This window comes from Micromys minutus (genome assembly GCF_963924665.1).
Source record: "Micromys minutus genome assembly, chromosome: 17".
Lineage (NCBI taxonomy): Eukaryota > Metazoa > Chordata > Mammalia > Rodentia > Muridae > Micromys > Micromys minutus.
The window spans coordinates 33379138-33403397 of NC_137952.1; the positions used below are offsets into that span (position 1 = coordinate 33379138).

Below are 24260 nucleotides of genomic sequence, written 5' to 3' on the forward strand. Positions count from 1 at the left end.
ACTGGTCAGATTCCATGAGTTTATAGTGCGGTTTATAGGTTCCAAAGAAACACATCCCTAAGAAACCACATTAACCAAGAAAATAAAATGCATTTGTTGTGCTACAAAGTGAACAGGTTAAACGGATTTGAAGAGCTGAGTCACCTCATTGCTAACGTTTAGCAGATCATAAACAGGATGAGCGACAAAATGACTTCGTCACAGTAAAAAAAAACCTCATCTCACCTCACATATAATGAAATGGGCACAAGCGTGTTGAGGATGATGACGTACGACCAGAATGTCAAGAATCCAGAGAACAAGGAACTCTTCTCGCCATCTCTCCAAAAGAGGGGAGTTCTGAACTGGTCCCCAACTTCACTCTCCCAGATTGAATTTCCTATTGCAAGAATAATTCCCAAGCATACCAGAAACCCAAAAATCTGAAATAGTAATAAAAGTATAGAAATTTTGTTAAGGTTAATATGAATCCCAAATTAGTCAAATCAATGCAATCTAACTACAAGTTAATTTCCCATAAGAAATGGTCACTTGAAAATCAAGTTATATGTTCCCTTCCTCACTTACAGCCAGGTATATGAATAAAAGTTAGCACTTTATGGCCAAGGTATGGCTGGATATCTGACATACACATCTCACTAACTTCTCCCACTAACTCTCTCTGAGGCAGATGCAACTGTTATCCACAGATTAAAAAAAAAAACAAAACAAAAGGAGAAGCACAGAAAAGACCATGCTATAGGTTGACCCCATCACCCAGTCATCACACCCTAACACTGTGACAAATCACATACTTCAACGCTTAAAATCAGGAGACTGTGAGACCATGGTGCCCTGGAAAGCCTAGTTTACCTCTGTAGTCCAGCTACAATGTACTGTAATGGTTTACCCCAGTTGACAGTTTGATGGACTTTAGAATCACCATGGAAACAAGGCTCTGGGCAAGTCTGCAAAGGATTATCTAGACTGGATTAATTGAAGTGGGAAGACCCACCTCCCAGAGAAGTTAAAGGAGAAAGTCACCTGAACAGCATGTAGGTGCAATGTGATCAGTTTCCTCCTGCTCCTTCAGCCACACCCTTACCTCCAGGACTGACCACATACCCAGAACTGTAGGGCAAACCAAATTCTTCCTTTAAGTTGTTTTTGCTGGGTATTTGATAAGATACAGATAAGCCACTACTAATACAATGACTGATGCTTCCTTTCACCATCTCATGCCTGCCAGAATTCTTAGCTGCAGATCCTTACATGAGGACATTGGAGGAAAAGGGGGATGAGCCAAAACACCTCCTGATGTAGATACATTGTTTTTTGAAATAAGTGGGAGGTAAGGTGGAAATATATACCAGATTTTAATGTCACCATCACTACCAGAATTAGAAAAGCAAACATTTTGGAAGTATAACAGAGTACCAGTGAAGTCATCAGTGCCAAGTCCAAACCCACAGCCTTGCAGATGAAGGACACAAAGGCTGTGTCTTGAGAACAAATTTGTGGTGACTTGTTTTGCTTCTGTATCAGGAGCTCGCACTAGCCACTATGGAAGCAGAATCGGCTCTACAAAGTAAGAAAGTGTCCTGTTTCCTTTTCTCCAAGCAAGACTGTTCCTGATATCAAGAACTATTTTCTTCTTCATTCTCATGAATAAAACAGGAGCATATAAAGACAAAGTCAAAAACCTTACTGAAGGTTTATTAGAAAAACTAGGTATAAGAGAAAAACTGAACTATGTATTCTCCATACGTTACCAATTTGTATCTGTATCATACATATGTCATTTTCCTCTAAAGGTTGGTGCTACAAATTAAATGAATGGAATTACTTTAAAGCACTAAAATTAATAATGTTTGGCATTAAATGCCCTACTTAAAAATCCTGAGAGGATCATCTTATTTACTACCACAAAAAACAAGGGTGCTGCCAGTGACCTTATGCTGTGATTGACAGATGATAGATGATAGGTGACAGACAGACAGATACATAGATACACAGATTAGACGGGCAGACAAATATACTATTCTTACCAAGAGAACTAGAGTACTACTCAACCTGTCAGGGTCTCACCCATAGCACTAGAGTACTTGGCAACCTCCTAATGACTCATCCACACAAGAGTGCTCATCACCCAGCCAGAAACTTACCCACAGGACTAGGGTATTCATCAGTCTGTCAATGCTTGTCCTTTTAAACTTTGTCTTACCACTGTTCTGCATTAGTTTAGTGTCTGGACCTGGAAAAGAGTAACATTTCTGAAACAAAATCAATCTAATGGTGAAAATCAATAAGTACCTCCCAATAATAACTCTTAATATTATAAATTCCCCCGATCAAAAGCGCAGACTAGTATATTGCTCAGAAAGCAGGGAAGATCTATTTGCTGCCTTCCAGAAACACACCTCACCACACAAGGCAGGAAGTACTTTAGAGTTAGAGAGTAGAAAATGTATTCCAGTGAAAAGGAACCCATAACAAACACCTGGCAGGGGACTCATCCATGGAAAAGACAGAGTCGGCTAATGCTGATTAGACAATACATTAGATACCATTATCTTCAGCTCACAAATAACAAAACAGGCCTAAATAATTTAACTTTCCTGCAAATCAAAACAACCCTGAGATTCCACCTCACACCAACCAGAATGGCTAAGATCAAAAATTCAAATGACAGCAGATGCTGTCAAGGATTCGGAGAAAGAGGAACACTTCTCCACAGTTGGTGGGGTTGTAAACTGGTACAACCACTCTGGAAATCAGTCTGGCGATTCCTCAGAAAATTCGACATAGTACTACCTAAAGACCCAGTTATTCCACTTCTGGGCATAGACCCCAGAGAAGCTCCAACATACAACAAAGAAACATGCACCACAATGTTCACAGCAGCCCTATTTATAATAGCCAGAAGCTTGAAAGAACACAGATGTCCTTCGGTAGATGAATGGATACAAAAATTGTGGTACATTTACACAATGGAGTACTACTCAGCTATCAAAAACAATGACTTTATGAAATTCTTAAGAAATGGATGCATCTAGAGAATATCATCCTGAGTGAGATAACCCAGTCACAAAAGAACAGACATAATATGCAGTCACTGATAATTGGATACTAACCCCAGAAAGCTCTGAACACCCCAGAAACAACTCGCAGACTATATGAAGTTCAAGAAAAACAAAGGCCAAAAAAAAAAAAAATGAAAAACCATTATGCTTAATTTTTACACACCAAGAAAACTTTGACTATTTCCAGGTTACATCTTGTTTTACATGTATTTTATACTCATTGTAACTAGTAAGATTTTAATGCATACTGTCAAACCTTTAAAAAAATCAAGTACTGACAAAAATGTATTCATATACTTTTATGCAAAAATTGCTTAAAATCTGTACATTTATCTTTGTTTTTTAAAATAAAGTTTTTCAATTTTTAAAAAAGGAATTTAACTTTCCTTACAGAGAATATTCAATTTTAAAAGGGGGTAAAAATTTAACTTTCCTGTGAATTCTCATTCTATAAGCGCAGAGAGAAAACTTGAATTTCAACATACCTAACTCTAAAGCTCTTGTTCCAAATTATTACTTATAAACTACATGAGGCAATAAACCAATAAACCAATGCATATTCATTACTGTACCTCATTCAGGACCCTGACAGAAATCGCTGAATAAGGACAATCATAGAAAAAGTTATGTAGAAATTCTCCAGTGTATGAGGAGGGGCACATTGGAAGCAGAAGACTAATACAGCAAGGCAGACTCAATAGCTATCAAACTGTTTCTCCACCTAAACCAATGTGATACAGGGAAGGAAGAGCTGTTATTGGAGCCTAAAGGTAGCAATAATAGGTTTATAGCCTTTACAACAAGCATAATCTTATGTTGCAGGACCCAACCAATCTGAAACAACTACTTAGAGATGTATATTTGGTGAATAAATACTTAGGGTTCAATAAAATTTTTCTCCTTTTGATTTCTTTCATGATTCATCAAACAAAACTTAAGGAAAGCCATGATATCATGGCTTTATATTCAACCACAGGTAGCAGCCAGCAAAGCAAAGAGAAGGGAGGAAAATGATAAGACCTATGGGGCAAATGAATGAGGGAGCACAGGAACTTCGTATGTAATAAGATGGCCATGGGCCCTACAGACTCCTTGAGTGAGTATGGCCCCTTCCCTCAGAAACAAGCTTTGATCCCATCTTGAGCACAAAGGAAAGCCAAAAGGAAAGCATGATCAGGTATCTATATAGGTTCAACTTTTATGGATGATAGGTTTGTAAAGTAAACTATGCCTCAGAACTCTATCTCCATACCTCCTGGTCAATGTGTATAAGTAGCACTTAAAAATAAGAAGAAGGGTTAATAGTTAATTTTGGATTCAGTTTTCACAAGATCTAAGAACTAACTAGAACTTGTTTCTTGTTCAAATGTCTCAAGACTTGGGTACTCATGGTAACCATCTATTCAGCATTGACATGAACAAAAACAACCCTGAATTCCTTCTGCTTGCAGTATTCTAGTTAAGCTCTCTATTAACTAAAACCAATGCAAGTATTACCTGCTTTACAAATGTCCATCTGACATATGTCCCAGGATATATCACAAAAGAACAGAGAGCTCCCTTTCTCCTCCCCAACATGCAGAAAATAGTCCAGTTTTCCTAGCTCGGCCCACAGAGCAGTCAGTGTGCACTGAACTGTTGGTAAAAGAATTGAGACATGGACAGAGAAAAAATATCACCAAGCATCTTCTTCCACACACATCATCATTGCACCTGAGCAATGTATTCAAACGTGCTCCCGATTATCCTGTGATAATCACAGGGAAGAGCATATGACGTCTTATAGCAAGGATTAGAGCCTGGAGCTCCTAAACAACCTGACTCCACATCTGCCTGATTCCTATTCTGGGAACACACCTCTTTCCATTTATATAAGAGGATTTCCCCAGAAACAATCATATGAAAGAGACCATGACCCTCTCGACAGCCCTCAGAAGTGGGCTAGCTGTCCTAGCACATATGACTCAGTCTTGAACTAATCATTCAGGACAATAGTGCATGACTACAATGAGATTTTGGATGACAGCCTATCACTGGGATGAGGCTTCTTCATGTCAGGGATAACAGGGATTGAACAAGGAAGTATTTCCCAAAAGACCTTTCATATGAGTAGACCATTTTGAGATCTCCATGCTCTTTAACAGAAAGTAAAGGAAATGTATGAGTAAACTCAGCTTTTTACTTCTCTGTAAGAAAGGTGAAAATACAACATAAAAAACCAAGGATGTATCTATCTTGCCAATGAAGAGAAAGCATCTGGCTATTACTACTAAAGCTTCTAAGAACATAATGGAGTAAGTGTCTTTGTGGGATGGTGGAGCATCTTTTGAGGGAGAACTATTTCCTGTTTTCTGAGAAAGCACCAAATTGATTTCCAAAGTGTTTGTACAGTTTTGTATTCCCACTGGCAATGAAGAAGTCTTCTCCTTACTCCCCCCACCCCTCGCCAGCATGTGCTACCTCTTGAGGTTTTGATCTTAGCCATTCCGATGGGTGTAAGATGGAACCTCAGAGTTGCTTTGATTTGCATTTCCCTGATGACTAAGTGCCTCTTGGCCATTCGAAATTCCCTGTTGAGAACTCTCTGCTTAGTTCTGTGCCCCATTTTTTAATTGGGTTATTTGGGTTGTTGGTGTCTGACTTCTTGAGTTCTTTGTACATTTTGGATCTTAGCCTTCTGTCAGATGTAGGGCTGGTTAAGTTTTTCCCAATCTATAGGCTACCATTTTGTCCTATTGACAGTGTCCTTTGTCAGGTCTCCCTGGACACATGTAAGAGATGTGCACCTTGGTATTCATGTGGATCCTGAACAACTGGAGCAGAGGCTATCCCAAAAGTTGTCTGTAAGTGGAATATGTTCTACTGGCTAAGTTGCCTTGTCTGGTCGCAGTAGGAGAGGATGTATCTAGCCTCAAAGAGACTTAATGTGCCAAGGCAGGGAGATACCTAGGAGAACTCTACCTGCTCAGAGGGAAGGTAAGAACGGATAGGGGAAGGACTATGAGAAAGGGTGACCAGAAGGGGGACGGGAGCAGGATGCAAAATGAGTAAGTAAAAATAAATAGGTAAATAAATAAATAAATGTTTGTTAAAAAGAAAAATAGCATCTGATAAAAGAATCATGAAACTAGGTTCAACCTCAGACAAAAGCCTGACTCTGCTTCATTTCTAGAGATTTGCTGGATCTTTATGCATGGCCACTCCCTGAGAGTAAAAGCAATGCTCAGATCCACAGCTGAGGGTATTGAGCAGCAACTAGGAGGACGTTTCCTAGTTTTGGAACACACTGAGTCTTTAATGAGCATTTTTGTTGTTGATGATGTTGTTGCTGCTCTTGTTAAGGAAAGTCAGTTAAGAAAAACAATTTGATTTCAATTACACATATAATCAGCAGAAACAAAACATTTTAATTTGGCATCATAATAAACAGAATTCGTTTTTTAATCAAAGGCTAGAAAATGAAGCTGTGAGCAGAATTTGAGTAGCTCTGTCAACTTATGCTATTGTTCCTGAGAAGGAAATTGCTACCCCAGACTCACACATATAAAGACAAAAATGGCAGGTGACAAAAAGTACCCCACCTACCTCAAGGACACTATTGAACTATGTTCCTTGCGGTTTTATTCATAATAGCCAAAAAGCTGCAAACAACTTAGGTGTCCCTCTACCAAGGAATAGATAAGAAAATATGGTTCAGTTCCACAATGGAGTATTACTCAGATGTTTTAAAAAACGTCATCATGAAATTTGCAGACAAATGAATGGAACTAGAAAAAATACATATACTGAGGTAACCCAGACCCAGAGAAACAAACAAATGTGTACTCTCTTATAAGTGGATATTAGCTGTTAGGTAAAGGAAAATCACACTACACTCCACAGACCCAGAAAGGATAAATAACAAGGAGGCCTTTAGGGGAGATGAGCAGATCTTCCTGGGACAAGGAAATACAATAGGTTTTGCAGGTGGGTTGGGAGCAGGAGGGATGAGATGGGGAAGGATGACAAGTTGGGGGTTGGGGGGGACATTAAGGGTGTGGTGCCGAAGCCCTAGTACAATGAAAACGTCCTTGAACCCATGAGGATAACCCTATCGAGGGCTCCTAGTAATGGAGGATAGGAGCCTGAACCATTCATTTTCTGTAACCAGGCAAGACTTCCAGTGGTGGAATTGAGACACCAACCTAGCCACACAACCTTTGATTTACAATCTGTCCTGCTTGCAAGATGTGATGGGCAATGGTGGCTCAGACTGTAGAAGTGGCCAACGAGAGGCCCATGGTAGGAGAGTGAGCCCATTCCAGACACTTCCTGGATGGCCAGGAAGCTGGATAGAACCAAACACAACTGGCAAAAAAAAAGCAGCCAATGAAATGATTCCTAATAATATCCTATTATACTTATAGATCAGTGCCCAACTCAATAGACATCATAGAGACTTCCTCTGACAGCAGACCAGAGAAGATAGAGAGAACCACAGGCAAACATTAGGCAGAGCCTGGGAAACCCCACAGAAGAAGGGGAGGAAGGATTGTTGGAACCAGAGGGGACGAGAACACCAGGAGAACACAGCCTACAGAATCAAATAAGCAGGGTTCAGAGAGACGGAAGCAGTAGTCACAGAGCCTGCATGGGCCAGCGCTAGGTCCTCTGGATATATGTGATGGTTGTTTAGCTTGAGGTTTTATGTGACTGTGAGCAATGGGAGCAGGGATATTTCTGACTCTGATCTGTTCTGAGACCCTTCTTCTCCTACAGAGTTGCCTTGTCCAGCCTTGATGTGAGGATTTGTGTCTAGTCTTATTGTATCTTGCCATGCTGTGTTCGGTTGATATCCCTGGGATGCCTGCTCTTTTCTGAAGAGAAACTGAGGATAATGGATATACTGGCTGGTTTTGTGTCAACTTGACACAGACAAATAAGCCTCCGTTGAGAAAATGCCTCCATGAGATCCAGCTGTAAGGCATTTTCTCAACTAGTCATCAAGGGGGAGGACCCAGCCCATTGTGGGTGGAGCCATCCCTGGCCCAGCCCATTGTGGGTGGAGCCATCCCTGGGCTGGTAGACCTGGGTTCTATAAGAAAGCAAGTTGAGCAAGCCAGGGGAAGCAAGCCAGTAAGTGACATCCTTCTGTGGCCTCTGCATCAGCTCCTGCTTCCTGTCCTGCTTGGGTTCCAGTCCTGACTTCCTTTGGTGAGAAAAAGCAATGTGGAAGTGTAAGCTGAATAAACCCTTTCCTCCCCAACTTGCTCCTTGGTCATGATGTTTAGTGAAGGTATAGAAACCCTGACTAAGACAATGGATCTGGGGGTAGGAGGTTGGGAGAAAACTGGGAGGAGTGGAGGGAGAAGAGTCTGTGGTCCGGATGTACCGAATGAGAAAAGAATTTTAAAAGAAAAAATGAAGGGAAAGAAAGAGTGGGAGAATCTCCATTCCTACCTGCCTCTCCCCCACTTTCCTTCCCTCCCTCTCTCCCTTTCTCCATCTCTCTGTCCCTCCTAACCCCATTAAGGGCAGCCATCACATCCATCTGCCCTGGTGACAAAGAGAAATGATTTCTCTCCAAGAAGGCTTTTTTTCTCAAGTGAACCTCTTGACCTTTACAAATGACAAACAACATGGGTTGCAGCCAGAAGAAAGGGCTTTCTTTCCATATTGATCTCCGATTTTAAGGGCACACTGACTATATAGATGAGCAGATGAGTCTTATACAATTGGTGGGGAGAGAAAGAAACTGAACAGTAGGTGTGTAGATACCATCAGATACTGAAGGCTTCAGCATCCTTAAGAACAAGTTTGACATATCAGTGGTTCCCATACACTGGGACCACATGGATTATACTCAGAGTACTACTGTCTCCTCTGGGGGGTACCACACTCTGGGATCAACTCAGGAGCCAATACGCAGCACTCAATAAAAATCTGCACATTCATATCTGTAGAGAACCAGGAACTTTGTGGGAATAGATGCCACAGAGATGGCCCTGGTCTATACACTGTACCTGCAAAAAGAACCATTCCAAAGCACCATCTGGTGTTCCTCAGGACACAGCCTCTCAGGATTATCTTCTGGTTGCTGAGGGTGTGCTTGCTGTCCTTCCAAGAAAGGACCCCAGAGAATCTGTCTAACTTGTTGTTAGGTGCCTCACAGATGACGATCCCTGGAAAAATAAGAAGCCTCGTTAGACCCACCGCATGCTCACTTCAGAAGCCCACCGTGCTGTTGGTATGTACGCAAGGCCATTGTCCTTCTCTTTCAGAAACCATGCAGTCACACATGTGAGACTGTGCTGGGGTGGGGGGAAGCTGCAACATGAAAAAAAAAAAAAAACCATAAAACCTATCAAATATTTTGAAGCAAGATTGTCAATACTGACCAAAGAAGAACAGAGCCTCCAAGATCTGTAAGACTTTTTTTCCCTTCGAAATCTTTTAAAGCACCTATCTTTATTCTTAGGATATACCAAAGTGATTTGTTTTTTTTGGGGGGGGGGTTGTTTTGTTTTTATTGGATATTCTCTGTATTGCATTTCTAATGTTATTCCCCTTTCCCCCTACCACCCTTCCCCCCTCCCCCTCCATGAAGGTGCTCCCTCTCCCAAGCACCCTCTCCACCTCAGCACCTTGGGGTTGTTCCCCTTTACTGGACCAAAGGCGTCTCTTCCCACTGATGCCAGAATGACTTTTTATAAGTATAAAATGATAGGTGCCCACATTTTTCTTTTCATTTTGCTGTGAACTGATGAAAGGGTTAAGGTGAAGTTGGGGCTTCACGATGAAAGTTAAACAGTTTTATGTATTCACAGGGCTTGGGGTCCTAGCATACCACACCCCAAAGAAACATGACCTTCATTTGCTCCATAAGTTGAGATTCCTTTTAAGGGCCCCATGCCTCTTACGTTGATTTGATTCAGAAGTCTGTGGACTCTCAAAGGCAACCGCATAGCTTGCTCAACCTAGCCAGAAAATGTTCCTAGTTTGGGGCTTTTCTTTGCTGCTGCTGCTGTTGTTGTGTTTGGTTTTATTTTGTTTGTTTTTATAATTCCAAAAAATGAAATGCTCATTCCAAATCAATGAAACGATTCATTCCATTATTTCAAATAGAACATGAGTTTTCAGGGTTGGGTTTGTCTGGACAGAAATGGGAAACAGAAATTATTTTCATGGACCCTTCACAAGATGTAACTATTAGATTCACATACATTTGCAAACAAACGGGCCACAGTTTTAGAAGCTGTGACAACAAAAGATAAAGAAGAATGAATGCTGGGAAAGAACAGGGGTGGAGGGTGGGGTGGGGGAATGAAGAAAAAGAGACAGGGATGGGGGTAGGGGGATGGGGTGAAAACATCTGGCTCAGGCCAGAATCAGAGGTAAGATTAGTGACTTCTTGAGAGTTTGCTGCCTCACAAGCCACAGAAAAGAATTTTAAAACCAGAAGCCAAAAAAAGGCAGTTTGGAAAATTAAAAGGGGGAGGGGTCAATCTTCAGCTTTGGTTGAGGAAAACAGCAAAGCCAAGATGCTTTTAGGTCAGCTTTTAACACTGTACTGAAAACCTGACAATATCAAATAGAGCGATATTGGTGGTTTGGGCTCAGAGCTTTGGAGCTCTCTGTTCATAGTCCATTGGTCCAGATACTTGGAGTCTGCAGTGGCACATTATGGAAGGAGTGTGTGGAAAGCAATTTACTTCTACCCTTCAAGGACACAAGCCTATAAAGACCTCCTGCTCAGGCCATGCATCCTAAAGTTCCACCCCACACACTATAGCACTGATCTGGGTGGGCACCGTGCCTTCGCCTGAAACTCAAGAACTAAAGCATAGCAGATGGGAGCCCCACCCTTTCTCCAAGCTCCCTTCTGATGCTGATGACTTGCTGTGGTGCCTGTCCTTCCTAAAAGACTGCTCTCCTTTGGGAACTCAACAGATGCAGTCTGACCACTCCCAACCAGCCAGGCTGTTCTTATTTCAAAAACACACAATAAAGAAACCCTCTCTACCCCCCCTTACCATTTCCTAATTAGCAAAAACTTGACCTAAAGTGCCTCTATTTGGTCATTCTCTGAGCCTTCCCAGACAGCAGTGAGAGCCTGCAAGCCTGGATTTCAAAGAGACAAACAACCTGCACAAGGTTGCTTCTTAGACCAAGTAGCTGAATTGCGGTTAGCTCTTATTATAGCTTATTTGGTTATGTAAAAGTAAATTAAAACTGATTTGAACTGACTCGAGTCGTTTGGAAAACTATGCTGTGGCCCCAGAGACTTTTTCTAAATTCTCAGATTTTTGTGAGCATCTTTTCCTTGACCAATAATTTTTATTTCCGAGTTTCACGTAACCTTGGATTGAGGAGGTCTCACCAGCAAAACCAGCACAAATAACAGGCTGACAGAAGCCCTTGAAGTTTATTCCAGTTTCTTCACCTAAGACTCAATTTCCCAAACTTTAAACTTGGCCACTGCTCAAAAATATGTGCTTTAAACAAAAAAAAAAAAAAAAAAAAAAAAAAAAAAAAAAAAAAAAAAAAAAAACAGTATGATATTTGTCCTTGCCAATAACAGTATAAAAAGCGGGTCTGTTTGATCATTCTCATTGTCATAAGCAAAGGCTGACAGGGGGTAAATTCAACCTTGAACATTTTGGCTCACTATGTCCAGCAAGAAGACATGCTCACATCTGCTTCACACTGAGGATGCCTTTCTGCAAAAGGACTATATGGCCAAGTTTAATATGAGCTTCTGGAGGCCAAACCCCAGAACTGCTTTCTAAGAGTGTGGCTCCAGTGCTCCAGATTCTAAACACAGGGTACATCGCAACAAACATTGGGAACAAAGCCAAGCTATTTCTTATTTGCCAAAAAAAAAAAAAGAAAGAAAAGAAAGAAAAGAAAGTCTGTTCCCTGTTTCTTAGCTCTCTTGGCATAAAAATATGAAGGTTCCCATTTCTCTTCCTCCCCTTCCAAAGGATGACCAGCTTCCTTCATGGGAAACACCACACTTATCTCTTTGCATTCCCACACCTTGCCATACTGTCTACATAATAAAATCTTAAAAATATTTGTTGGAAACATAGTTGAAAAAAAAATGGTTTCAAGAAAGGAGTTATGGGGGCTGGACAGATAAGTCAGTAGCTAAGAGCACTTGCTGCTGTTACAGAGAACCCATGTTCAGTTTCCTACACCCTCACGGCAGCTTTAACTCCAGTGTCAGGGGATCTGAGTACCAGGTACATGCACGGTCTACACTGCAAATAAAATACTCAAACATATCATTTTCTTTCAAAGGGAAAGAGGTTGAGAGATGTCATGAGTGTTACAGTAAAGCTAAGATAAATTAGAAAGTAGGTATATTTTGATAGGAATCATGAAAATGGAGTTTGAATACCAAATATTTGTATTAGCTAACTGTATTACCTAACTGTAACAGAAGCCAGGAAGAATAAGGAAAACAGGAGGTCGCCTTAAAGCTCATCAAAAAAACAAGCAAAAATATTTCCCACCAACAAAGCCTAAGAATCCAACAGAGGCTGTCCAGGGAGCCTGCTTTCTTCTTTCTAATTCCATCTGGGGAAGAGATGGGAAATGGCTGGAAGTGTGAGAAAGCCATTGGGGGAAATAGGATCATTTCTCACATAGTATCTTAGTGAGAAATGATAAAACAGGGGAAGGGATGCGCCAGTCATTAAGCGTAAACATAATCAAGGTAGTCAACCTCATTCCCCTCTAAAGAGAAAAGACATGAAAAGCCTTTTCAGACCATCCAAACTGTTAGTGCACAATATCCCAAGATTTTCCAAAACTAATTAGCTTTACTTTTTCTGCATGCTATTGGTGGTGTTTCTTGATTGTCTGCTGCAACTCTTCCCCAGAACATGCCACCATTATTAAGATACCATTATTGCTGGGCAAGAGTTTACCTAGGCATGAACTTCTCAATATTTAGGCCATTACCCCACTGCTGCTAGGCTGATGACTGAAATAACTTTTTCCCTGAAAAAAAAAGATAGTTTCTAAAGCCGATTTGAGTTCTTGGAGGCCACGCCCCTCTACAATCATCTCAACACAGAGTTATGAGCCACCCAATGGCCATAATAGTACCACCAGTCAAAAAAAATTGTTCTTCGTGCCTTTTAATGAGACTGATAGCCCCATGTATCAACCGCATTGTGTTGAACTTCTGTCCATTTGACTAGAAGAGTTTTCAGGTACATTTTATAAAGTCACAAGGTGCTAACCAAGCCCATCCATTCATTTACTTACTTACCTATTCACTTATTTCTGTATTTTAACCAAGAAGAGATGTCATTTTCTTTTGTTTGGATTACACACATGCTATTCTTTACAGAAAAGACCACAAAATACACAAAGATTCCGAACTAAAGAGTCATCCCTTCTCTGGTTCAGAACTGGTACTAACAGTCACACAAAATATGTAAACATGTCACTAGTCCCAAAACACAGACCATAGACCAGTCAGTAACAATATACAAAAGATTCTTGAACACATTCAACCACATATATATTAGGGGATTTCCCCAAGGTGTAAAATTGTCTGGTTTATAAATATGTAATTAGCAAATATTCCCATGTGTTTGTTATAAATGTTGTTTGGTTCCCAAAGACATTATGAAAAGTCTAGTCAAATAAAATTTTTGTATATATTATAATATTATTAGATCAAATTACATATATTTTTCTTACAAAGTTCAACAAACTACATATTATTTTTTTCAGATATTTGAAATGAATAAGATATTTATTTATATGGGAACTCTTCAAATAAACAGATTCACCCATCGAAACCTGTTCCTAGTCTATGTTTGGACTGTACCTCTAAATTCTTGATCCTGATGAAATTCTAAGTCACTTAGAACTTTGATGTTTTGAAATATATAGAGATTGATTTCTCATAATCAGCTTACCTTACTTTTAAATGTCTTTTATCCCTCATAAGCTAAGCTGTGATACACTGCCCTGTCTCTAATGCTGCCTTCCAGCTTGTGGTTTAGAGTCTGTGGTTTTGTGTCCTTTCTTAGAACAAGGTTTTTCATCCATCTTTGGTTTGTATTCTGACTCCTCTTCTTAACAGTCACATGACATAGAGAATATTCTATCTGCCTAAGTCTCAGGTTCCCTATGCACAAATTGGAGTTAGCAATAATTTTTTTTCCCTTTGGGGCTGGAAAGATGAGGTTGGGGAAATGACTCAAAGCATTTGATGCACAAGTATGTGGTTCTGAGGTAGGATGTCTGACATACAATTAAAAAAAAAAAAAACCCAGGCATGGAACATGTGACTGTATAATCCCAGTACTGGAAGGTAGAGATCGACTTTTATGATTCATTGGCTGGCCAGCCTAAACAAGTGATGAGCTTTAGGCCCAGTAAGAGACTCTGCCTCAAAAAAATGAGAGCAATAGAGAAAGACACCCAATGCATACACAAACACATGAGCACACTCACCTGTATGCATACCTACATACACACATATCTACCTACATACACACATATCTGCGCACATACACATATGCAGTCTTACAAATGCATAAAAAGCTGTATGTATTTGAAAAGATAACTTACAATATACAGTGAGTGCTTGTTCCTATATCAACATCATGTTTAGGGCCTGAGAACATTAGCAATCATTCAATTAAAGGCTACTTTGAATGAGCCCCAATGCACATCTATCTTCTTTATCACCTTTAAGCTCTGTGAATGAAAGACCTGTGTCCTACTAACCACTGTCTCCACATTTGTCAAACAAATAAATGAACAGAAGAATGGATGAATGAACATGAACTCATAAATATCCCTGGGTGCAGAAATAAATGTGTATACAGGAATTGTCAGAAGCATTCTTTAGCCCAACACACCTCAGCTGTGGTTGAAGGTTAACTAGAAGTCCTGGACTTGCTGCCCCAATGGGGACTTCTCTAAGAACAGGAGTGGGGATTTAGATTTTCCAATACTTTGGAGGATAGATGTGCATTTACACTATAGGGACAAAGATGGTGTCTTGGTGCTAACATATTGGAAAATATTTGATGGAAAAATAACCACAGAGTAAATAGAAATTTAAAAAAAAAAAGTGTGATATACAGATGAACCCAGAATTCACAAGCAATGTGAATATATGTATGTATGTATATATGTATGTATTTGTGTATGTATGTACATGTATGTGTGTGTATGTATTTGTGTGTATGTGTGTACTTATATATGCAGCACAGAATAAACAAGAACCTGCCTCACACATGTAATATCTGTTTCAACTTTCCAAAGCTGAGCAGGATATTTCCAAAAATATGTAATGCTAACATCCTACTCTCAATGTAAGCTGAAAGGTAAAACATTGGGTTTTGATTCTCATGATATATGGAAGCCTTTCTAGTCACCAGAAGAAACCCTGAAATTTATTGGTTTCTCTTTTTATGCTAATATGCCCATTTTGGGCCTGTATGCGAGGAATTGTGTTATACTCAAATTCCCAAACACTCTCTTATTCTTCTAATACTCCTATTAACCCTTTCTTTCTGATTAGTCCGTTCTCTTTTCCTTTTCTGTGTGCCTATATGTCCTGTGCAGATAGTCTGTTCATGTTTAAAACAGCTAGCTCCTTTCCAAAAGATGGTGTTTCACAGAACTTCTCCCAGTCTGACTCTTATAGTCTCTCCACTTTCTCTTCTGCAATGTTCCTGGAATTTGAAAGTGATGATAAAGATGTCCTGTTTAGGGCTGAGCACTCAATGGTCACTTATTCTCAGTACCTTGATCTGTTTGCAAGTCCCAACTTTGACAGTTCCCCACTGCAAAAGGTGGTTTAACTGCATGTCCAATTTATCAAAACTTCAGTAGCAGATTCACTCTACAGCCAATGACTTCCCTAGATTTTAGTCAAGTTTATACCACCAAGCATGTAGTCCTTCCAGTGAAGTAGATCTCAAATTCATAACCCCCAAAATACTCTCATTCCAGTGGATATGTGTTTCTGCACAAGCACGTATTGTTGTATACATAATCTATAGCTGGGTAAGATCACTAATGATTTTTCTTCCCCAAAATGCTGCAGAGCACCTTTCAACACCTTCCCAGTACCTTCTAGTGCTTTTCATAATGTATTTTCAGCTAGAGTTTTACTGTCTGCTTCTGGTGAGCAACCAAGATTAATGGTGATTGTCAGGCAAGAGTAATAGTGATAGTCAGCCAAAAATGATGGCGATAGTCAACAGTGATGGTGATAATCAGCCAACAGTGATGGTGATAGTCAGTCAACAGTGATGGTGATAGTCAGCCAACAGTGATGGTGATAGTCAGTCAACAGTGATGGTGATAGCCAACAGTGATGGTGACAGTCAGTCAACAGTGATGGTGATAGCCAACAGTGATGGTGATAGTCAGTCAACAGTGATGGTGATAGTCAGCCAACAGTGATGGTGATAGTCAGTCAACAGTGATGGTGATAGTCAACAGTGATGGTGATAGTCAGTCAACAGTGATGGTGATAGTCAGTCAACAGTGATGGTGATAGTCAGCCAACAGTGATGGTGATAGTCACCCAACAGTGATGGTGATAGCCAAGAATGATTGTGATAATCAGCCAACAGTGATGGTGATAGTCACCCAACAGTGATGGTCATAGTCAGCCAAGAGTGATGGTAACAGGCTGTGTTGTTCTGCTAAGCATTTGCTTTCTCTGTTTGGATAATCCAGTTCTACTAATAGGTTGAGGGCAACTCGCCACTTCCATCCAATGCCTTCATGAGGCTCCCAGTGCACTGTTTCATTTGTGGAATTCTTCATTTCCAGCCTAATTTCATTTTGAGTTTTCTTTGTCAATTCTATCTCTTCACTGAATTTTACCCTCATTTCCTGAACTGACTTCCTGGTTTTAGCATATGTTTATGTGTATGCTTCCGGTATTCATTCAGTGCTTTATCACTGTCGCCTTTAAATCCCTACAGGAATTTGTCCATGCCCTCCGTGACATTCTTTGGATACAAATTTTTTTCAATTGTTTTTCTGGAGTTTCGTCCAGATAGCCTTCATTTGGGACCATCTATGTGTGCTGTGCATAAGTGTATGTGTGTGTACATGTATGCATGTGTACATTTGTGTTCTTGAATGTGAACTTGTATACTGAGGCAGAGTCCCTTGCTGAACCCAGAGTTCACCATCTCAGGTAGTCTGGCTGGCCAGCTTGCTCACAGAATCTCTTGTTTCTGCTTCCTGCATGCTGAGATTGAGGTGGGCCACCACTCCCATCTGTGGGTTCTGGGGAAGCTAACCTCCAGTCATGTTCATGCAGCAAACACTTTACCCACTGAGTCATTTCTCAGCCTAACCTTGGTTTTCTTGTCGGTTTGCACATCTTGCATCAGCTGCAGCCTCTGGTATGGGTCTCTGATGCCGCTGTATTGAGTGGATGTTTAAGTCTCTGCTTGCTGTTACTGGAGCTTGGCTGGTTCTGGATCAGCCGTGTGAGGTCTAAAGTTTAGTGGAGATTACTCAGCCCTGATTTGCATGTGAGGCAGCTGAGGTGATCCTAGGTAAGTTAAGTCATGCTGTGACTTCTGACCTCATTGACAAGTACTTATTTGAGTTAGCAGAGAAGATGTGCCAGGGCAGCCGGCATAGGTTTAAATATAGTAGGGTTAAGGTACAGGAGGTAACAGATGCATGCTCTTTGGCCTGAATAGTTGTCAGGAACACTACACAGATACTGAGAAGAAGGGTTAGGATGCCAGTGGAAAGAGGAGGTGTGACCTCTGACCTGAGGAGGCAGGGGCTCCGTGTGGGTTCTTCGACATTGGAGGATGTCATTTTCTGTATGCAAATCCTAAAATATCAGGGTTAGATGTTGCAAGCATGGCAGGCAAGATGGTTATGTCAGGAACCCCTCAACAAATAGCCACATTTGTGATTTCCTAATATTCCTTACAGGAACAGTAGGGCCCATGAAATACCGAAGGGAAAATGGGGAAAATGCAGTCTCGTCCTCACCCTCTGTCCAAGGCACTGTCTCTCACCTTGTCCTCACCTTCTGTCCAAGTTCCACGGCTACAAAATGGGATCATCTACCCCATCAGAATTGACATGGTCAGGAAGTTAATTTTACTGTGTTCACACCACTGAGAGTAGAGAGTTACTTATAAAAGCATTGTAGTCTAGGCTAACTGTCCCAAAATCGATGTAAAAAAAGGAAATAGTTAAAACAACTACTATGTGCTTCCTAATGGTTAAAAAAGCTAAAACTCTAAGATTTGTGCCTCATTATAGGCTGATGAAGATATAAAGGTACAGTTCCACCAGGGAAAAAATGAGTAATGGCAAGTTATATTTAGATTGCCTTTTCAGGGCTCCATAAATAGTCAACACAGTATTTTAAGAAGAATTTTGATTTGTGAATACAATTTACTCTGCTTGGATTTACATAACAGTAACATTTCATTGAAAAAATTACTTCATTAGAAATTTGTAATTTGTTTTATTATAATCAAAATATTTCTTAAGCTATTCAAAGTTTCCTGGCTGCTCCTCTAAATTAAATCTTAATTTGGAAGAATATTTCTCTATAAACACTTATTACAACAACAGTCGTTTAAGAGATATTAAAATATTAACATAATCAAGGCAGAATTTACAAGCAACTGCCAAGCACAGACCATATACATTCTGAAATATGTGTTGGAGAAAATTCATATAAACTTTCCTGACCTTTTAATCAGGGGCACTGCCAAGACCCTTTATACTCATTATTTCTCAGTACACTCCAAAGAAAACACCTCAGAAGGAGAATCTTAGGTTCATAAGACTCCAAAAATGTCAAACTAACATATATGGGAAAGAAATAATACCCAAAACCAAACCTGCAACTTGATAATGCAAAAGACTACTGAGGGATGGCAGAAAATCCTCAGTCTCCCTAGCATGATGTGTAAAACTCTATAATTAGTGTCTTTTTTTCTTTAACTTTTAAAGGGATTTCTTTGTGGACATGGTACTATAAAATGCAGCTATCTCGGGGAGTTAGTACCTCGAGACCTTCTGTGGATCTTAAATTAATGTTAGCGCAAGATACAGCCATACACAAGAACCTGCTGAGGAGGTGGGTTTGGGTGGAATGCAACAGTGATGGTGGTGGTGGTGAAGATGGTAGTAATGGCAATGATGATAAAAACTGTGGTCTGAAATATATGGCAGTCGATGGCTGACTATAACTTGATGATTCCCATTGACTGCCTATCGGTTTCAAGATATTATGCCACTATGCAAAATATAGGAGCTCTGTCTTCAGAAGTCATTATCTGAGCTCTGGGTTTTGTTACAGAGCCATTGCATGAAAGGCCAGACCTAGGTCTGGAACTAAAATGCCAATTTGTTTGCCCTCAGTAAGTCTGTGCCAAGTACCAAGAGGCAGAAGGCTACCAAAGAAAGGGCACTGTGGGCAGGAGGGAATGGAACCCATGAAAGAAGACATGAGTGTGCTAGGTGGTGACTTGATAAAACCATGCTTGCTAGCATGAGCATAAATGACAGACATCAAAGCTGAAGAAATGTATGTTCTCCCACTAAGTGTAAAAAAAAAAAAAAAAAAAGAAAAGGAAAAGAAAAGGAACATAAATGGTATCTGTCTTAGTTTGGGTTTCATTGCTGTGAAGAGACAGAGACAACTCATATAAAGGTGAACATTTAATTGGGTCTGGCTTCCAGGTTCAGAGATTCAGTCCATTATCATCGAGGCACGGCAGCATCCAGGCAGGCATGGTGCAGGAGGTGCTGAGATCTTGATCTGAAGGCCAATAGGAGAAGACTAGCTTCCAGGGAGTTAAATTTAAGAGAAGGCCATCAAAGCCTGTGCCCGAAGGGACACACTTCCTCCAACAAGGCCACGCCTACTCCAAAGCCACACCTCCTAATAGTGCTACTCCCTGGGCCAAACATATTCAAACCACCACAGGATCTCAGATTATTAGCTATTATATGACCTCCTGGCTTTTAGATGTTTTTCTTTTGTCTTTTTAAAGCACTTACCATCAAACTTTGCTAGGCTACTAATATCTGCTCCAAGTTCTGAGGTGACAGGTAGTGCTTGACGAGCCTTCAGGTTTGTTTCCCTATAAGATGAAGGACAGGACATGAATTTTTATATGAAACAATCCAACAGTCTCCTACGTTAGTATTGTTAGTAGTATTTAGTATTAGTTATTGTTCCACCATTCACTCAAAAGATATCTACACTGTTTCTTTTCTGATGCAAGCAAAGCATGTAGTGACTGTGTACACACAAAACCTAATGAGGCAATCTACAGGACCTGGCTTTGGATGTCTCTCACACCTGCCAAACTATCTCAGCAAAACAAGTGGGCACCTCAGGAGCTGGAGCTGACACTCTACCCACAATGCATCTGTGTAACAACACAGAGATCTCCTTCACATCTGTGTTCAAATGGACATTTGAACCTACTCACACACACTACATAAGCTAAAAGCCACACTGGCACAAGGAACACTGTTGCCACACGGAGACCAGTATCACTCCAGTGTCTACTATCTATGGAGTTTCATTTGCAAAAAAGAAGAAGAAGAAGAAGAAGAAGAAGAAGAAGAAGAAGAAGAAGAAGAAGAAGAAGAAGAAGAAGAAGAAGAAGAAGAAGAAGAAGAAGAAGAAGAAGAAGAAGAAGAAGAAGAAGAAGAAGAAGAAGAAGAAGAAGAAGAAGATGAAGATGAAGAAGAAGAAGAAGAAGAAGATGAAGATGAAGAAGAAGAAGAAGAAGAAGATGATGATGATGAAGAAGAAGAAGAAGAAGAAGAAGAAGAAGAAGAAGAAGAAGAAGAAGAAGAAGAAGAAGAAGAAGAAGAAGAAGAAGAAGAAGAAGAAGACAGCCATGGTCATTTTTACAGTAGCTGAAATTTTAATGGGGAAAAACAAAGGGAACAACCAACAAGCTGAATGCATCACAGAGAGCTGCTCTTCTTATGAACAGGACCACACACACACACACACACACACACACACACACACATACACATACACACACACACACTCATTAGATAGCAGACACTGCTGCTGACGGCCATTGGCCATCAGGAACTGAATGGCTGTCTCTCCTATATTATATTAAAGGGATTGTCATGCCAGCCTCCTCAGAACTCTTCCCCCACCCCTTCAAAAGATGCGCATTTGATTTCCAGGAATCCCGAAGATCTTTAGGACTGGCCGGTTTTACTTGGCACAGCCCTCTGAAGAATCAATCAGCCTAGCCACTGTATCTATTAATAAGTTGTTCCTTTTTGTTACTGCACAGTGTCCCACTGTGCTCCAATTTGCTCAGCCATTCACTTGAAAGACATCTGAATGGCCCCTTTTCTGATGTAAGAAAAGCACGTGCCCTAAGAATTCACTATACAGTTTATAGAAACCTAAGTTTTCATTTCTTTGAATAAAAAAAAAAATCCAGTTTGCCGGTTTGAAATTGCTGAGTTGTGTGGTACTTTTATGTTTGGTTTTCAAGAAACCAACATTTTTTTTTTCCAGAGTGAGCATCGCACTTTATGTTCCCGGAGGGAACATGCAAGTGGCTCCGCCTTGCCAAATCTCTGCCAGCTTTGGAAATGTTACCGGTGCTGGTGCTGGTGGTTCCGTGGCAACAGGCCACTGCGGTATTCAGTTTTATGTCACCAATGATGTTGGGTAACTTTTCATGTGCTTGTTTGCCCACTGGGTGTCCTCTTGGTCAAATGTTTATTGAAGTGTTACAAAATGCCTATTTCCTAACTAGGGTTGCTTATTCTTCTTTCTTTCTTTTATTATTATTTCTTTCAGTTTGTAAAGCATCTGTATGTAGTCAAGGTAATTCAGGTAGATAGTATGCAAATAGTTTCTACATGTTAGTAACTCATTGCTACTTTCTGTTAATAGGGCTTTCAAGGATCCATAAATAAATTTGATGAAATTTTGAAATCCTCTCTCTCTCTCTCTCTCTCTCTCTCTCTCTCTCTCTCTCTCTCTCTCTCTCTCTCTCTCTGTCTCTCTCTCTCTCCCTCCCTTCCTCCTTCTCTCTCTCTCCCTCCCTTCCTCCTTCTCTCTCTCTCCCTCCCTCCCTCTCTCTCTCCCCCTTCCTCCTTCTCTCTCTCCCTCCCTCCCTCTCTCTCCCTCTCTCTCTCTCCATATCCCCCATTCTCCCTGGCCCTCCTCTCCAGAGAAACCAACCTTGTACTGGCTGCTTAGATGAGTGCTCTACTAAGCTAAGTCCCTACTTTCTGTGATAACTCTTCTTACATCAGATCTAACGGTTCTTTGACTAGCCCAAACCTCAAACTCTTTTTTTTCTTGCCTAAAATGCTTAGTTTTATTTCTTACATGTGAATTTAATTTTCCTATTAGCTCTAAATCTATCTCAGTAATCTGTCTCACAGCGAGTGCATAGTCCGTATTTTCTGAAGTCCATTTCATTGAAGTTGTCAAATGTACATGTGTCCGGCTGATTAGAGCAGTCCCTAATGATCCAGATGGCTTTTTGGGGATGCATTGCTGACTCCCCTGTTTGTTAATGATATCACTCATCTGTCTCTTCCCCCCTTTCCCTCTGTCTGCCTTGCTTGAGATTTTCTGATTGATTGATGTTTTCAAAGAACCAACCATGTCCCCATGTTTTTCTTTGTCCTGTTTGTGTCAAGTTTTGTAGAATTTTGTTCTTGCTTGCACTGAATTTATTTTGCTCTTTTCTAGGTTCTCAAGACAGAGCAGACAATTGATTTGAGGCTGGTTCTCTCTGCAGGTGTATGAATGGCTTCAGCAGTACTAAGTTTCCTCTTAACACTAATTCTCTGTGACTAAACCTGTCCTGCCCAAACCTGGATTCTACAGGATGAACTCAATATCTCAACAACTTGAGAAACACTGGCTAAAACTGTGTGTTTTGTGTTGTCCAGTAGAGTCCTGCCTTTACCCTTTATCGGCTTGAGAAAGTCACCTATCTCTCTGAGCCAGCCTATAGAATGTGAGGTGTGCACATACAGACAGGCGGTGCCTATACAATGTGAGCAGTCAATGGTGTCGGCCAGACAATGGAATCTTCTGAATCAGAACAGCTAAGTGGTCGGTAGCTGAACTCTCCATGGTGTCAGCGGCATGTTCATTTCTCCTGTCTCTCTCGCTGTGTCTTTATTTGCCTTTTAAAACTGTCTCAGTCTTTCTTCTCGGGAGCCTTTACTCCCACCCTCTCATTTTCCTTAGAAAATGAAATGTAAACAGCTAAAACCCCCCAGAAGAAACCTCACCGAAGTGCACGGGTGTCAAGTTATTCATGTTCACCTACAAGTGTTTCTCAAAGAAAATATGCTGAAGAGATAAGTCGGGGAGTTCCAAATAAATTCAGGGGGGGAAGTAGTTTCAGAATTACTGCCAAGTAAACAACAAAGGACGTTACAATCTAGCTATCTGTGTTTTACAAGGAGATACAGAAGATTTAAGGGTGGCCTCTCAGGATGCTTAGGCAAGCAGCCGCTCTGATTTAGTACGTACCCATCAAGTTCTGCTGTTTCAACGTAACAGAGACCGTGGGGCTCGCTGCTTGATAGGAGCAGCAGGTCTGCCTGAGAAAGCAATGGAGAGGGACAGGTAAAAATCAGGGTTGTTGAAACCTCTCCCTCCTGCACCACCCCTCCGTAGCCCCGGCAACACTGAGGAGGCAGGCACACCCTCCCATTCCTTTGCTGCCAGGTTTCTAGACCATCAGGGTATGAGCTGGCCTCCCGGCAACGTGCAAGCTACTAGTGATTTGTGTTGCTGGTTTCAAGCGTCATATATGAATTCTATTTGTCTGGATTTAATAATGTCTTATGAAAAACAGAGACCTCTTTCCAATAAACGAGCGAATTAACCCTCCTCACGTGCTGGTGTCCGAGCAATTCAAAGTAGGGAAGGAATCCAGGGGTGATGAAGCGCCGATAAAACAGGAAAACCCAGAGGAAAGAAGAAATCTGGGTAAAGAAGAGCAACGTGCTCGCAAGGCGAAGAGATGAGGAAGTTATGAAAGAGAAAGACGAGAGACGGGGGGGCCCACACAAAGAGCACAGGGGGTGCTCTGGAAATGGTGCATTAGAAAGCACATCACCCCAGTTTTGGTTGTGAGCCTCTCCTTTAATGACTGAGCCATCTCCTAGACAGGAAGCCACCAAAAAGAACTCTTGCAAGTATGA

At 40.8% G+C, this 24260-nt stretch overlaps 1 protein-coding gene across 1 annotated transcript in view; it reads right to left on the reverse strand.

Annotated features, from left to right (window-relative positions):
• Positions 1-221: 221 nt before the first annotated feature.
• ATP8B4 (ATPase phospholipid transporting 8B4 (putative)) overlaps positions 222-24260 on the reverse strand; it is a gene marked incomplete at both ends in the record, with an annotated part of 118325 nt that continues 94286 nt past the window's right edge. Inside the window, 5 exons of the mRNA XM_080930941.1 lie at positions 222-422; positions 2145-2233; positions 9065-9223; positions 20091-20173; positions 23584-23654. Of these exons, the coding sequence (XP_080787067.1) occupies positions 222-422; positions 2145-2233; positions 9065-9223; positions 20091-20173; positions 23584-23654 (603 nt within the window). The remainder of the gene's footprint in view (positions 423-2144; positions 2234-9064; positions 9224-20090; positions 20174-23583; positions 23655-24260) is intronic.